A 12,919-nucleotide genomic window follows, 5' to 3' on the forward strand; every position below is an offset into this window, starting at 1 on the left:
TAATTCATTTCCAGGTTCGGTTATGGATTTAGCCTTCTTTTCGTCATCCGCCACACTATGCCGGTTCGAACCAGACAAGACTCACATAGGATATGATTTCATCCGTCTCTAAATATGATCCTTCAGCTAAATGAGGGGTCTTGCCTTGAGATATAATTCGAAAGAAAGGATACCTTCAAGGGCTTATCACGTTGAACTCGGTCCTCAGCAAAATGTCACAGCAGCAAGAGATGTCTCTACATCTTGTTGGAGTTGGTGTTACGCATTCTATTGCGCCAAATATGCACAACTACATCGCCAAATCTCTCGGTCTGCCTTGGAAATTCTATGCGACCGAATGCCCAACCACAGAAGATTTGCTCAATCTGGCCCGAAACCCTGACACAGCTGGCCTCGTTGTCACAATGCCCTACAAGGGGTCGATTATGGAGCACCTCGATGAGCGTGACGAACTCGCGTCCATAATTGGTGCATGCAATAATGTCTATTACAAGAACGATGGCTCCAGGCGAATTTGTGGCACCAACACAGACTGGAGGGGAATCAAGGGCTGTCTACTAGAGAAAGGCGACGAGAAGACCAGACCTTCCTCTACATCTCCTGCATCGGCTCTGATCATTGGCGCTGGTGGAGCAAGTCGGGCGGCTGTCTACGCTCTCAGCGAGCATCTTCATTGTCCAACAATACATGTTTTGAACCGCGACGATGAGGAGGTAGTTGTCCTCATTCGTGATTCGAAAAAACTTCCCAATCCTCCCAATATCGTCCATGTCAAAACGATTGCACAGGCCAAGGAGCTAGCGAGCCCCTACTACATTGTTGGCACAGTTCCTGACCTCGAGCCAAAGACGGAAACTGAAATCCAAGTCGCTTCCATTGTGAAGCATTTTATGTCTCGATCGGAGAAAGGAGTATTCCTGGACATGTGTTTCAAGCCGAGAAGAACTCGGATGATTAAGTTGGCAGAACAACTTGAATATCCCAGTGTTGAGGGTACACATGTCATTGGATATCAGATTGAGGAGCAATGGCGTCTGTGGGCTGGAGAGGAGGTTTGTCAGAAGTTGAATAGGGAGGGTGCGTGGGATGTTCTACTGAAGGCTGCAGAAGAAAGCAAGGGCATCAATTTTTAATTCTTCGTTTGGGATACATCCTCCAAAAAACTCAATATTTTTGGCAATCATAGACTGTATCTTGGAATTTCGAAGTGTGAATCTAGCTTTGTTTTTTTTTTACACAACTACTAGTGATTATCAGGATCTTTAAATGCATACAGATATGTCGATTCATGCCTTCCAAGGTTTCTAGTTCGAATTAAGTCTGAACATGATCTTAAAATCACTAAGTCGATATAGAGTTGTTTATATCTAAGATCAAGACGACCATTCGCTTTGAACTGATAGTTCTTTTCGCCCTTTATCCGTTAGCTGTAAATGAACCGTGGTAGTTATGCTTGATATAATCCAGCTTGAATCCAATGCCGAAATGTGTGACATCCAACATCATGCCGCGCATGCGGGGGTGGCGTCGGCAATGACATTTGCCGATACTGGATGATCCGACCGGATAATCCGCGACTCATATATTTAGGAACCATGAGATGCATTCGATTTAAGGTAAGATTATATACTGAAATCATTCGTCAAACAAAATGGTCGATTTACATTCTTTGCCCGAGGGTTCTTGGCCCGAAAACGCCATCCGCAACAATGGCCCGGACAGCCTAGTCCTCGAGCGAGCCAAGCTGCGCGAGCTTGCAGAGGGATGGCCGTGCTACCGGTATGTATTCTGCTTTCTCTATGTGGCTTGGACTCTCTGGCTGATATTATTAGCGATTCGTGTGAGTGGGAGAACTTCGAATCGATCTTTCACAACGATGCCCATGTGTATACCACCTGGTCCGGCCGCGTTCACTACAAGGATTTCATGGCGGCATCGAAAGCCGGTATGGACAAGGGTGCCTTCATTATGCACCGCTGCCATGGTGTTACAACAGATATCACACCCGATGGAACTCGTGCAGTGACCAAAATGAAGGCGACGATCACCCAGCGATTCACCATCGACGGCTGCGAGGTCGATGCAGAAGCTGATTGCCGCTTCTGCTTTTTCTTCGAAAAGATTGATGGACGCTGGGGTGCTCAGTTTGTTCGACACTGGTATGAGAAGGATAAGCTTTTGCCAGTCAACCCGAACAAAGTTCCCAGAATCAACGAGGAAAAGCTCAACTCTTATCCCGAGGGATACAAGTGCCTATCGTATTGCCAGGAGCTCACGATGGGTGTTACCGTTCTGAAGGATATGCCTGGACATAGACGACATGTTGGAACTGTATGCGGGGAGAAACATGATCTTTTGTACAGACTCTCTAAGGACTGGCTGGATGGAAAACGCATTGATGTATAGGTTTAATTTGAGTACTATGGCACGCGTTTGGCCCAAAATCATCATTCGTTAAGATTCGAGTTTCCATTTAATACCTAGTAATGAAGTGGAGGAGTGGGACATTGCTCCTACGCTGGTTATATTGGAGTTAAAGAGCCACACACGGATAGAGGAGACAGAGATTATGAAGATAAAGAAGAAGGTGTCTTTGTTGCTCTCATCATGGTAAACAGGCCATTGTAAATAACTATACGGAGTACGGAGTACGCATTCATGTCATAACTTGAGCCCTGCTTGATCTATCACATTCAAGTTTCGCTTTGTATTTCTCTGCAGTCACGCCCAACCACACTAGGCAACCTTGGAACATGTCTATTTCAAGTCTAGTATCTCTTGGAACTTCTTCCAAGCCCGAATACCCCTTGCCGCATGTTGATCCGGTACATGTTTCCCTTCTTCCGCCATTGTCCTCGAAAACAATTCCATAGACACATAACCGCTATACCCAAGACCCGATATGATTGCGATAGCCACGTCCTCCGCAGGCAAGTACGCGCCTCTTTCCTCCTCGTACATGAAGGTTCTAGCGTTCCGCGACCAGCTCATTCGTGCCGGTTGGCCATCAACGTGGAACGGATGACCTGCCACTAAGGGTGATTCCATACGCTCGGCGTCAACTACTTGGATATAGAAGACTTTTGAGACGTCAACCTTTTTCACGAGCTTCTCCAAGGAAAGTTTCAAATTCTCGTCCGCATTTGGCGTTTTGCCCGTCGGCAACGCAGGATCTGCCCATTCAAGCCCAGCGATATTGAAAGTATCGAGACACATGCCGAAATTAGGTCGATCCACAAGTTCGACCACATCCCATGCTTTCTCCCAAGTATCGATATGGGTACTCCAGCAAAGATTTTCGTAGGCAAATCGAATTGAAGGATTTTCAGCCGCGCCCATATCCGCAACTTGGCGCAGGTCGGCGGCAATCACCTCTCGATCACCTGTTAATTGCTCCGCCGGAAGAAAATTGGCTGGAATTTGAATAGTATTGGTACCAAGACTCTTGGCTATTTTGAACCAAAATTGCATTTTTTCGATCAAACGTGCATGTTGATCTCGGTCCTTAAGACCTTCATAGAAAAGGAATGGCTGAAGACCGATGATCTCAAGGCCTTGGACTTGACAAATCGAATGGACATTTTCTGCTGCTTGTAGAATGTGCTTGGATGTCGGAGAATCGTTTCCTGAGAGCTTGCGAGCAGCATAATCCAGATCTTCGTAAAAGACTTCAATGCCTGTGAACCCCGCTTTCGCGGCTTGCTCGATTTTGTAGTCAAGGTCGTGCAGCCAAGCGCGTCCCAGGGACGCACTCATGATGGCGGGCTTGTATTCCATATTGTGTAATAATATCGTTATAGAGAAGTGTTGAAAAGCTAAGTCATGAATTGCCACCAAGTTGATACTTAACGTCATATCCGCTAAAGGGTAAATTCTTAGCCTGTTCCTTCTGTCGGTCCAGAACTAATCCGAATTCTCATATCTAACTTGAAAGATAATTTAATTATTAATATTCTAATAACTGCCTACTTAGTATATAGTAGTAATTTAAATCTAAATTAATTCTACCAGAACGTAAATTTAAATTCAGTTCATTTGAGTATTTTTCTAGCAATTGGACTAAATTAACTCGACTGAAGCATAACTTGAACTAACCGATTCGAATTTGACCTGGAAGATTTAGCCTGGAATTGCCGTGACGGTACTCTACAGTACCTAGGTATTAGAGACCGCTCCAGTAGTCGCAGTCTACAATAACAAACGTATTTGTCAAAGCTTCTTCCACAACCAGGTTCGCCTTTGTTTCCTCTTCCCATCATCTTTCGCTATCTCCTTATATGGCGGTGGAAAGGGATCGGAAATTATACATGTGGCACTGTCTTGGATTTCCCTCTGATCCATGGTCTTTGCATCATCATTTGCACTTGCATCTTGGAGAGTAGATTGCGCGTTATCCGCAGAATCACTATTGTATTCCGGATTCAAACGTGGTTGTGTTCTAGGATTGCCGAAATAACCATCTGCTATTCGAAGCAGAAGAACTGGATTATCGCTCTCGAGTTCGTCCTTGTACTGCTGTTCAAAGCTCTCACCGTCGTAATTTTTGAAACTGAATCCTTTCCTCTCTAAACAGCAACGACAGGCCCATGTACAGTGACCATTTATGCCTTTTAGGTTTAGGTGACCTGCACGCTTTTCGCAGCAACCACAGTTTTGACCGCAACAACCACCAATGAGAACACAGTGACTAGTAAGAGTCTTGCGGAGATACCATCTGTAATCCTTCATAGCGAATCTGCGCATATAGTCAAGTGTTGCAGGAGGTAGAGCGAAATCTTTGAAATATAGGTTTCTTTCGCACTGAACGTATTTGGTATTCATTTCATTGCGCATTCCTTCATTCTCGCTGTCTTCTTTAACACCATTTTTGAGTTGAAGAACAACTCTAAACTGATATTCAGCCAGCAAAAAGTCGCTGATTATTTTGGAAGGAAATTCGCAAGTGAATCCCTCAACTTCAAAGCGGACCCGATGAAGGAATTTGCCAGTAGTGTCAGAGATCATTGGGCGAAAGAGTCCCGTAGGGAAATCTATCCACATGTGGTGTAGATCCATTACCTTAAAAGTAAATATAGAATGAATTTATTTGAGGGACGGGGAATAGCGGAAATTCAGCACTGGAGGAGTGAGAAAGAGTGTTGCAAGCATCTTGTCAAAAACGAGGTAGCTTGAATGCTTTTCATAACTTGAATGGGACACCCCGAAGACGTATTACCCCCGACTCCAAATAGGTACAGCATGGAAAGGTATGCTGATATTGACGTTGGCACGGGGTTTGAAAACTATACGATGATGTCCATTAGAAGACTAGTAGCTCCGAGAGCGGGAAGGAACCGTGGATCAGAACAGATAGCCTCAACCATAGGGTACTTTTCAGGAGTATACTATTTAGCAAGACCCCACACGTTTCAGAGCGAGTTTAGTCTAGGGTTCATCTGGTTCGGGGTACTTACTAGGGTACCTACTAGTTATCTTAAGGTAGGTAATAAATAATATACTAGTAGTAGCTTGTATGCCGATTACCAATCACGACTTGGGCAACCCCAATTGGGAAGGTGCTGGGTATATACTCGTAGTATGTAGGTAAGGAGCGACCCCGATGGACCAAACGACCTTAGTAGATCCCGTGACTGCATGGCGATGTGTAGGAGATTAGGATCATCGATTCTCTCATTTGATAGTGCTAGTCGACGGATCGCTGCAATTGAATCTGAACACTACAATCAAATTTATTCATCCAAATTCAGGGAGATTGGCAAACATGGCCAAGCTGATGGTTGTTCTCCTGCTCCTTTTCCTTCTCCTCGTAAGTCAATTGCACCTAACTTCTGAACAGACACACGTGTACGCGAGGAGGAGACTCAATCCGACGCCGACCTGGACGCCAATTGCTTTCGTCACGCGTTTTTCACGATTGCAAATTCCCCTAGAAAGCGGGTGAGACGACTTTTGAGTTATTGCATTTCCCCACGCCGCTTCGGACAAGATCCACGCTACCATGCATACCGAATCGTCCTCCAAGCTGTCTCTGTCTCCGGAAATTCATTGCGAATTCATTTCATCATTTCGGACCTTTGAGTACTGCGGGAGAGATCCCAGATGCATGTCTTATTCGCCGGAGCTGCAATGCCTTCCTTCGGAACCGCTCGTTCTCAAGCTACACTCCATGCCCGGGCTCGGTAACAATGTACCGGGCGTCATTGAGCTATTCGGAATGTCGGAAGGCCAGAATGACAACGGAGCTCGTACGCAGAGATGCTCGCATGGCTGCACTCCCAGGCCCAGCGAATATTGATGTGATGATCCCGTCAAGCCAGAATCCTCAACTACGAAAAGAGTCAAGCCACCGCGTACATGTGTGGCTCTGAAAGCAATTGGCTTCAATAATTATTACAAAAGATTGAAAGTTTGCTAATGTGATCCCTCTACAACTATAGCTCTTCATTATCGAGGCCGGTGCTCTTTCTCTGCCACCTACTGGGCCCGATGGTCGCCACTCGCTTTCCTCGGACGAACTTCTTTCCTCGGACGAACTTCTTGCCTTCGCTCTCACCTTTCACAAGGAAATCAGTCAGTAGCCATTCCAATTCCGCAGATTTTGGCTTTTAAACCTTGAGCTGGATGGATAGATATGACATTTCGTATCATCTGCATCGATGATTCTTGTCTGATGTAGACTCGATGAGGTGTAGCTTGAGGCGGTCTGTAAATGTTTTTCCACCAGTAGATAGAGATACACTGGCAATTAAATAGACGCTGACGATATAATTATAGGCAAAGACGACAAGGAGTCGAGCGAGCTGAAAAGACTCGTGCACCAACTCGACATATCCACTAAGATCTTGCAGTGGGTGCAAGGCCTCAAAATCTTTGTTCCAGTGGCCGTAGCCTTTTTCGTTTGGGTCGTAAAGTCCTCGCCCGGATGTTGGGCGGCAAGGGCTGTAAACCCCTGGACTTGGAGGAAGAGCTGGGTCAAGGCCAAGAAGGCCAAGGAAGAGGCCTATAAATTCAACGACGTTGAGCTCGGGGTTTTGGGGACCGAAATGGCAAATGGCAGGCTGCTGAAGCTTGCAGAGCGGGTGGATGAGGTGGATGGCCGGGTCACCGATAATGGGAAGCGCATTACCTTCAACAAGGAGGAGTCGGACAAGGCGATGCTCAGAATCATGACCCGTCTGGCGGACCTGGAGCGAGGACGGACCGGGGATCCCAATCTTCGTCATCGTGGTGGAATGATACGCGCGCGGACTCCATCCTGCGAAAGTCCGGGGGTGACTACCCCCCTGAACGCCCTGGAGGTCCCAAGAATGACTAGTTACTATTATTATTTTCTTTTGATGAATGAACATGCCACAAATGGCTGATGACTGATCTCACTCACGCACAATGGACTATAGTGTACCCAGGTAGAGAATCATAGGCACTAAGGAACTTTCAGAAACCAATGGATATTCCAATGAGATGTTTATTTAGCTAGTACTCAAGGCCAAAACAAATATCTGCTTAGAATACTACCTAGGTAATCAACTGCTACTGGGCGAGCTTTTGCTTAGAGGTACCATACCTAGGTACACGGGTGTAATCCTCTCCGTTCTCCGAAAACCTTGGAATATAACTTCAAAGCTTCGACTGCGTCTCACGGCCGGGGGTATCTCTTGCAAACTTGTAATGACTAGCCGCAAATGTGTTATTGGTAACTGCAGCCACCGTACTGATATCGAGGGCAAGGGAGAAACACGCAATGAGACCCGCCAAACGAGGTTTGGATCCTGGGCCAGTACATCCAAGAATCTCCAACGCTTCTCTCTGGGTATCTAAAGTGGTACCGCCGCCAACAGTTCCAACTGGAAGACTCGGGAGATATGTCGATACACTCAGTTCCTTGGTTTCATCATTGAATTCAGTGGCCAAGTGACTCCACGCTGATTCCGCAATGCTACCAGCGTCTTGACCACACGCAACGAACATTGCCGCAATCACATTCACCTGGTTGATATTATAGCCCAGTTGCCCACTCCGTGTAGCAGCTTCCTTGCTATTCTGGATAAGCTGATAAAGATCCCAAGTTGAAATGCCGAGAACTTTCTGGCAAGCTTTCGGTGTGACCGTCCCCCAAGCCATTACAGCCACGCCGCGTGAATGGAGGATATTCCTCCAAGATAGGGATTTTTCCGCAGATGTCTGGCCCTCAATAGTGATCTTCTGAAGGTTCACTACCCGGGCATTATCTGATGCTGCGAAAGTATCACATGCTTTCTCCGTAGCGAATGTAGCCATGTTCTGGCCCACGGCATTTCCACAGTAGTATTCAAAAATGACGTGAACAGTGCTGCCGATGAGTTGAGGTTCAATCCTGACGAGCTTGGCATGTTTGCTAGTGGATTGTGCAGCGTCTCTAAATTCGGAGAAGAGGTTTGGTACCATATCGTAGAATGATATGGCGTCTCCCGGTGAAGAGAACCAGAAAACAGGTCCTCTCGTCATGGTCTCTCGGAGTACTTTGAATTGAACACCACCGCCAGCATTGAGGACTTTACATCCACGTGAGCAGCTTGCGACTAATGTAGCTTCACTGGTTGCCAATGGGGCATGGAAAATACCATCGGTTCCATCGGTACCCTTGACGCTCAGAGGACCAGCAATTCCGACGGGTACTTTGACAGAGCCAATGCAATTTTCAATCTTGGCTTTTTTGATGGTATCTTCATCTTTGTTGATGTGTTTGAGTTTTGATGTAATACCGCTGAGTGAGTTCATCTTCAAGGTAGAAAAATGACGCAATTGTTATTTTATATCCGAAAGGAATGAGAGCAAACTTTGGAACTCTTACCAGATGACTTAAGGACATTTTTAAACAATTCCGAAAGCTGAAAAGATTCACCCTCATCAAGCCTATGACGGAGAGTGCTCCACACTTCCCACTTACGCCCCGCCGATCGATTCTTCCCGGAAAATATCGATGGCATTGAGATCGAGAATGGCAGTTTCTTCAGGTTCTTCCAGAGTGACAATGTTTCTAGCTTCTTCAAAATGGATGATTCATTGCAGCAAGAATTGACCTCATGCAGCAATAATCTGTCAGTCTCAAATAATTGCATAAATCTGAACCTTATCTCCTCGTATTATTTACGGTAGGAGGGGTGACGATCTTCGCTAGGATACCGAACAGGTGTCTTGGCGTTCATCTAATGTTTTATTTCTCCATTTCACTATATTCCTCTAGAGGTGAAAGCTTTTACCATGAATTCTTGCATTACTGAATCATAAATACTGAACTGTGGTGCAATAAAGTAGACATATGATGTCTTTAACCACTTCATGACTTATATTTTGGAATGGAGGCTATTTCCGCAGCAATCTATTGCAGCGGCCGCCTCATGACGTTTAGGTGGATCGGAGAGGAGCGGAAAACGAGAAATTGTGGGAAATGATACGCATGTTATCAGTGCCTACACGCCCCGACCTCCTTTCGTGGGTCGAAGTAAAAGAATTGGCCTGCAAAATGGTCAGAATATGGATAGCCCTATACAGCATGCTGGTATAGATGCTGGCCGAAAGTTTATAGAGATGGTTGCCACTATGGATCGCTGCAAGTTTTATCGCTTAATTCCGTCACACCGACTTTTAAACGCCTTTAAACTATTTGGCACTGGACGTCATGATAACTCTATTCCAGTGGATTGTAGCGAGAACTGAGAGTTCATTGTCGATCATTATGCGTCATGGGCGGTGGAGTGAAATGACAATCGATATCCTGCATCGGATCTGATGTCTATGGTAGCGGCGACACGATGGAGAGAGGCCAAAGACATTAGAGATTGGAGGACTAAGTGAGCTTTGGAGAAAGAGTGAGGCTATTCACGGTGGAGTATGTAAAGAAGCTATACCATGGTTCCACACCTTCACGCAGGCGTGATGTTTGTTGACAGCCCGGGACTCCAGGCATATTTATTTCTTCCCAATAACCTCCCTAACAGCAAATTCAACCCCGACCTCATACCCATATGCCCCAAGCCCAACAATAATACCCCTCGCTTTGTCCGACAAATAACTATGCGCCCGAAATTGCTCACGGGCATGCACATTCGTAAGGTGAATCTCCACAAACGGAATCTGAACGCCAAGCAACGCATCGCGAATGGCAACACTCGTGTGCGTAAATGCGCCGGGGTTGATGAGGATCACGTCGGTGTTTCCGCGCGCTGCCTGGATTCGGTCCACGAGGGCGCCTTCGTGGTTTGATTGGAAGGTTTGTAGGGTTATGCCTTTTGATGTAGCCAGGTCTGTCATGGCGGTTTCGATATCTGCGAGGGTTTTGTGGCCGTAGATGTGTGGTTCGCGGGTGCCGAGGAGGTTTAGGTTTGGGCCGTTTAGCAGGAGGATCGACATTTTGGGTGAATGGGGCTGGGTTGGCTATTTTCTTGGTGTTTGGATGATGGATCAAGTTTTGATGAAAGGTATAGGTTGGTCCAGGTTTTATGTACTAGTACTTGTGGTATTTATAATAGTATTCGAGTTCAAGTAAGTTACGGATGTGGTTGGTGCTCAGTTGGTGAGGTCGGTTGTGGACTTAGCCGACGGGATAGTATACTATGTACATTTCATACTTCCTGGGGGTAACTTGCTTGAGGCCAACTACTAACTAACTGGGTACCTACCCCGTATACATACTTAATAACTCCTATTAGAGGAAACTCTGGTCATTGAATATTTTAATCTTGAATCGTATAAGACCAAGGCCGATTAGGGCGAGAGCTTTATTTTAACTCATTGGTGGATGTTGTAGCTGAGCTAGGAAATCTGTGTCTAGGTCTCCGTCGTAGAAGCCGAGGTTCTGCGCAAAGTCGGGTTCTTGCCTTGATATTTTTAGTTCCAGAGTATTTACTAGGTGAATGCGGATGGGTACGTACCTGCTGGCCGGGAACGAAGTGACCATTTCCTCGAAGAGTGCGTCGTACATCTCTGCGTCGCCGGTTCCGCCTAGGGACTGCAGTGATGGAAATTCGTTGGATGATGGGATGGTTTGAACGCTGATGACCGATGAGGGCTCAGTCTGTGGCGGGATGAATGGTAATGGAGTTGAATTTGAGAGATCTGCTATTGCGGGAATTGATAGTGGATTTTCAAGAGTGGCAGGTGGTTGGGTTTCTTGTTCGAGGGAAGGGATGGGGAGGATTGAGTGTGAAATCTGGTTGTTCCATTCTGCGTGATTGATTGGTTTGAGGGGGTGTAAGAAGCTGGAAATTCGATCTTGAAGGGGTCGGGTATCGGAAAAGTTGCCAATCGTCAGGGACTTTTGGCACTGCAGGGCGAAGCAGAGAATGAGAGGTGATGACCCTGCTGCCCCGGTGATTTCGCGGTAATGATCCAGAATGTCAAGTATATGGTGAATGGTGTTTTGAAATGAATCTTCAATCGCAGATGAGTCCCGCTCAAACCTGCGATAAATTGAAAGTATGGTGAAAGCTGACACGAGATGGAGGTTCAAGAGTGAAGGGGTGGCATAATTTCGTCGGTCGTATGGATGACTTTGAGAAAGGGCGTTCTGTTTTGTTCGTAGATCGTTTAAAAGACTTTCAATACCGGACAGACCCAAGGGGCGGTATAAGGTCCGAGAAAGTTGTTGCATGAGCTGCTGAATGTTGTTGAATATGCTTAATGCTCGTAAGGGTGCAGGCATTCTCAGTCTCTCTCCATCTATACCAGGCTGAGACGGAGACCACACGTCCCACTCTTCTAAATCATCTTCTTCGACTGGACCACAAATCGATTGCTCCTCCTGGGAAAGGCAGGGAGCTCGCCCCAGTATAGCCGATAAAATGTTGTCCAGAAGGACACACGCATTGAAAACGTGGTTGAAACGGGTCTTTCTCGCAGACAGTGAGAAACTTATCAGCATTCTCGATGCTTTTCCAACTAATCTCCATGCCTGATTGATATTCCCCATGGCTATATGCATCAATACAAGGATGAGCATCGCCTGAATGTACCCTAGGTCCAAAGCTTCCCATCGCATCAATGCTTGCTGTTCGATGGCAAGTTGAATGGTCAATAAGTTAGGTGTTCCTGGTTGCTCAATCCCTCGCATAGCCGATGTGTATGCGACCAGAGACCATAATACCATTCTGGATGATAAGTCTCCTTGAGCAATTTCGTTCTTATTGCCGTTGCCCAAGTGCATGGCACGCAAAACCGAACGACGTTCAAGGATTGGAAACCAGCAATGAGTGTAGGTGAAATAAAAGTCGACAAGATCCGATATTCTCTCCGGCACTTGCACATTCATGAAAATATTCAAGTGTGACACATCGTTTGGTAGCTTTCGAATAGTCTCGGGCTTAGCGGCCTCTGGATTTGATGGCGTACTATCAAGATCGGCCATAGTCTCGTCATTATCCTGAGACCCCACAGGTTCCCCGGGCTCCCACTCAGAATCATCGAACACCTCATCTTCAGACCCCGGTGAAATCAGCAGTGACAGATCTCGGTATGCTTTGGATTTTCGCCAAACTGAGACAGAGCGTTTTGCAAGCTTGCTTGTCAGGAAATTGCCCTGGCCTCGCGAGTCTCGAAGTACATTGTGCACTGTATTCGGAGTATTCGGAGCATGCTGAAAGATCAGGCCCAGGGCAATCTCCAGGCTCCGTACATAGCCTGATGGAAGTCCTCGCCGGCCCCCGCCAGTCTCATAGGTGCAGGCCCGATTAGCCTGGCTGCAAATGGAGCAAACGGGCTGTTCCCCATCACACTTCGATTTACGTCGACGGCACTGATCACAGGCACGGTAAATGCGTTGCCGTTTCAGCGGACGTGGGTCCGACATTTTGATGCACTTCATAAGTGAAATAAAGCTATTTCCGATGGTCGTGAAGCACAGCGATCCAAGGTGGCAACGGGTCATGTGATCGGCTTGACTTTA

At 46.5% G+C, this 12,919-nt stretch overlaps 8 protein-coding genes across 8 annotated transcripts; 2 read left to right on the forward strand and 6 right to left on the reverse strand.

Annotated features, from left to right (window-relative positions):
- Positions 1 to 212: 212 nt before the first annotated feature.
- On the forward strand, positions 213 to 1,133 carry N7533_011945 (shikimate dehydrogenase family protein; the record flags this gene model as incomplete). The annotated part of the gene is made up of 1 exon (XM_057108595.1): positions 213 to 1,133. The coding sequence occupies one exon, from the start codon at positions 213 to 215 to the stop codon at positions 1,131 to 1,133; it is 921 nt and encodes a 306-aa protein (XP_056953696.1).
- A 518-nt stretch (positions 1,134 to 1,651) lies between these two features.
- On the forward strand, positions 1,652 to 2,406 carry N7533_011946 (putative pathogenesis associated protein Pep2; the record flags this gene model as incomplete). The annotated part of the gene is made up of 2 exons (XM_057108596.1): positions 1,652 to 1,779; positions 1,833 to 2,406. The coding sequence occupies 2 exons, from the start codon at positions 1,652 to 1,654 to the stop codon at positions 2,404 to 2,406; spliced, it is 702 nt and encodes a 233-aa protein (XP_056953697.1).
- A 351-nt stretch (positions 2,407 to 2,757) lies between these two features.
- Positions 2,758 to 3,777, reverse strand: N7533_011947 (sugar phosphate isomerase/epimerase family protein; the record flags this gene model as incomplete). The annotated part of the gene is made up of 1 exon (XM_057108597.1): positions 2,758 to 3,777. The coding sequence occupies one exon, from the start codon at positions 3,775 to 3,777 to the stop codon at positions 2,758 to 2,760; it is 1,020 nt and encodes a 339-aa protein (XP_056953698.1).
- Positions 3,778 to 4,209: 432 nt separating this feature from the next.
- On the reverse strand, positions 4,210 to 5,040 carry N7533_011948 (uncharacterized protein; the record flags this gene model as incomplete). Its single annotated transcript, XM_057108598.1, has 1 exon — positions 4,210 to 5,040. The coding sequence occupies one exon, from the start codon at positions 5,038 to 5,040 to the stop codon at positions 4,210 to 4,212; it is 831 nt and encodes a 276-aa protein (XP_056953699.1).
- Positions 5,041 to 6,644: 1,604 nt separating this feature from the next.
- On the reverse strand, positions 6,645 to 7,223 carry N7533_011949 (uncharacterized protein; the record flags this gene model as incomplete). The annotated part of the gene is made up of 1 exon (XM_057108599.1): positions 6,645 to 7,223. The coding sequence occupies one exon, from the start codon at positions 7,221 to 7,223 to the stop codon at positions 6,645 to 6,647; it is 579 nt and encodes a 192-aa protein (XP_056953700.1).
- A 394-nt stretch (positions 7,224 to 7,617) lies between these two features.
- N7533_011950 (hydroxymethylglutaryl-CoA reductase) lies at positions 7,618 to 8,757 on the reverse strand (the record flags this gene model as incomplete). Its single annotated transcript, XM_057108600.1, has 1 exon — positions 7,618 to 8,757. One exon carries the CDS (start codon positions 8,755 to 8,757, stop codon positions 7,618 to 7,620), a length of 1,140 nt encoding a protein of 379 aa, XP_056953701.1.
- Positions 8,758 to 9,948: 1,191 nt separating this feature from the next.
- On the reverse strand, positions 9,949 to 10,389 carry N7533_011951 (type II 3-dehydroquinate dehydratase; the record flags this gene model as incomplete). Its single annotated transcript, XM_057108601.1, has 1 exon — positions 9,949 to 10,389. One exon carries the CDS (start codon positions 10,387 to 10,389, stop codon positions 9,949 to 9,951), a length of 441 nt encoding a protein of 146 aa, XP_056953702.1.
- A 373-nt stretch (positions 10,390 to 10,762) lies between these two features.
- Positions 10,763 to 12,823, reverse strand: N7533_011952 (Zn(II)2Cys6 transcription factor; the record flags this gene model as incomplete). Its single annotated transcript, XM_057108602.1, has 2 exons — positions 10,763 to 10,856; positions 10,911 to 12,823. 2 exons carry the CDS (start codon positions 12,821 to 12,823, stop codon positions 10,763 to 10,765), a joined length of 2,007 nt encoding a protein of 668 aa, XP_056953703.1.
- Positions 12,824 to 12,919: the final 96 nt, after the last annotated feature.

The sequence above is a fragment of the Penicillium manginii genome (genome assembly GCF_028828005.1).
Source record: "Penicillium manginii strain IBT 31320 chromosome Unknown utg000009l:1.0-3297300.0:1.0-3298630.0, whole genome shotgun sequence".
Classification (NCBI taxonomy): Eukaryota; Fungi; Ascomycota; class Eurotiomycetes; order Eurotiales; family Aspergillaceae; genus Penicillium; species Penicillium manginii.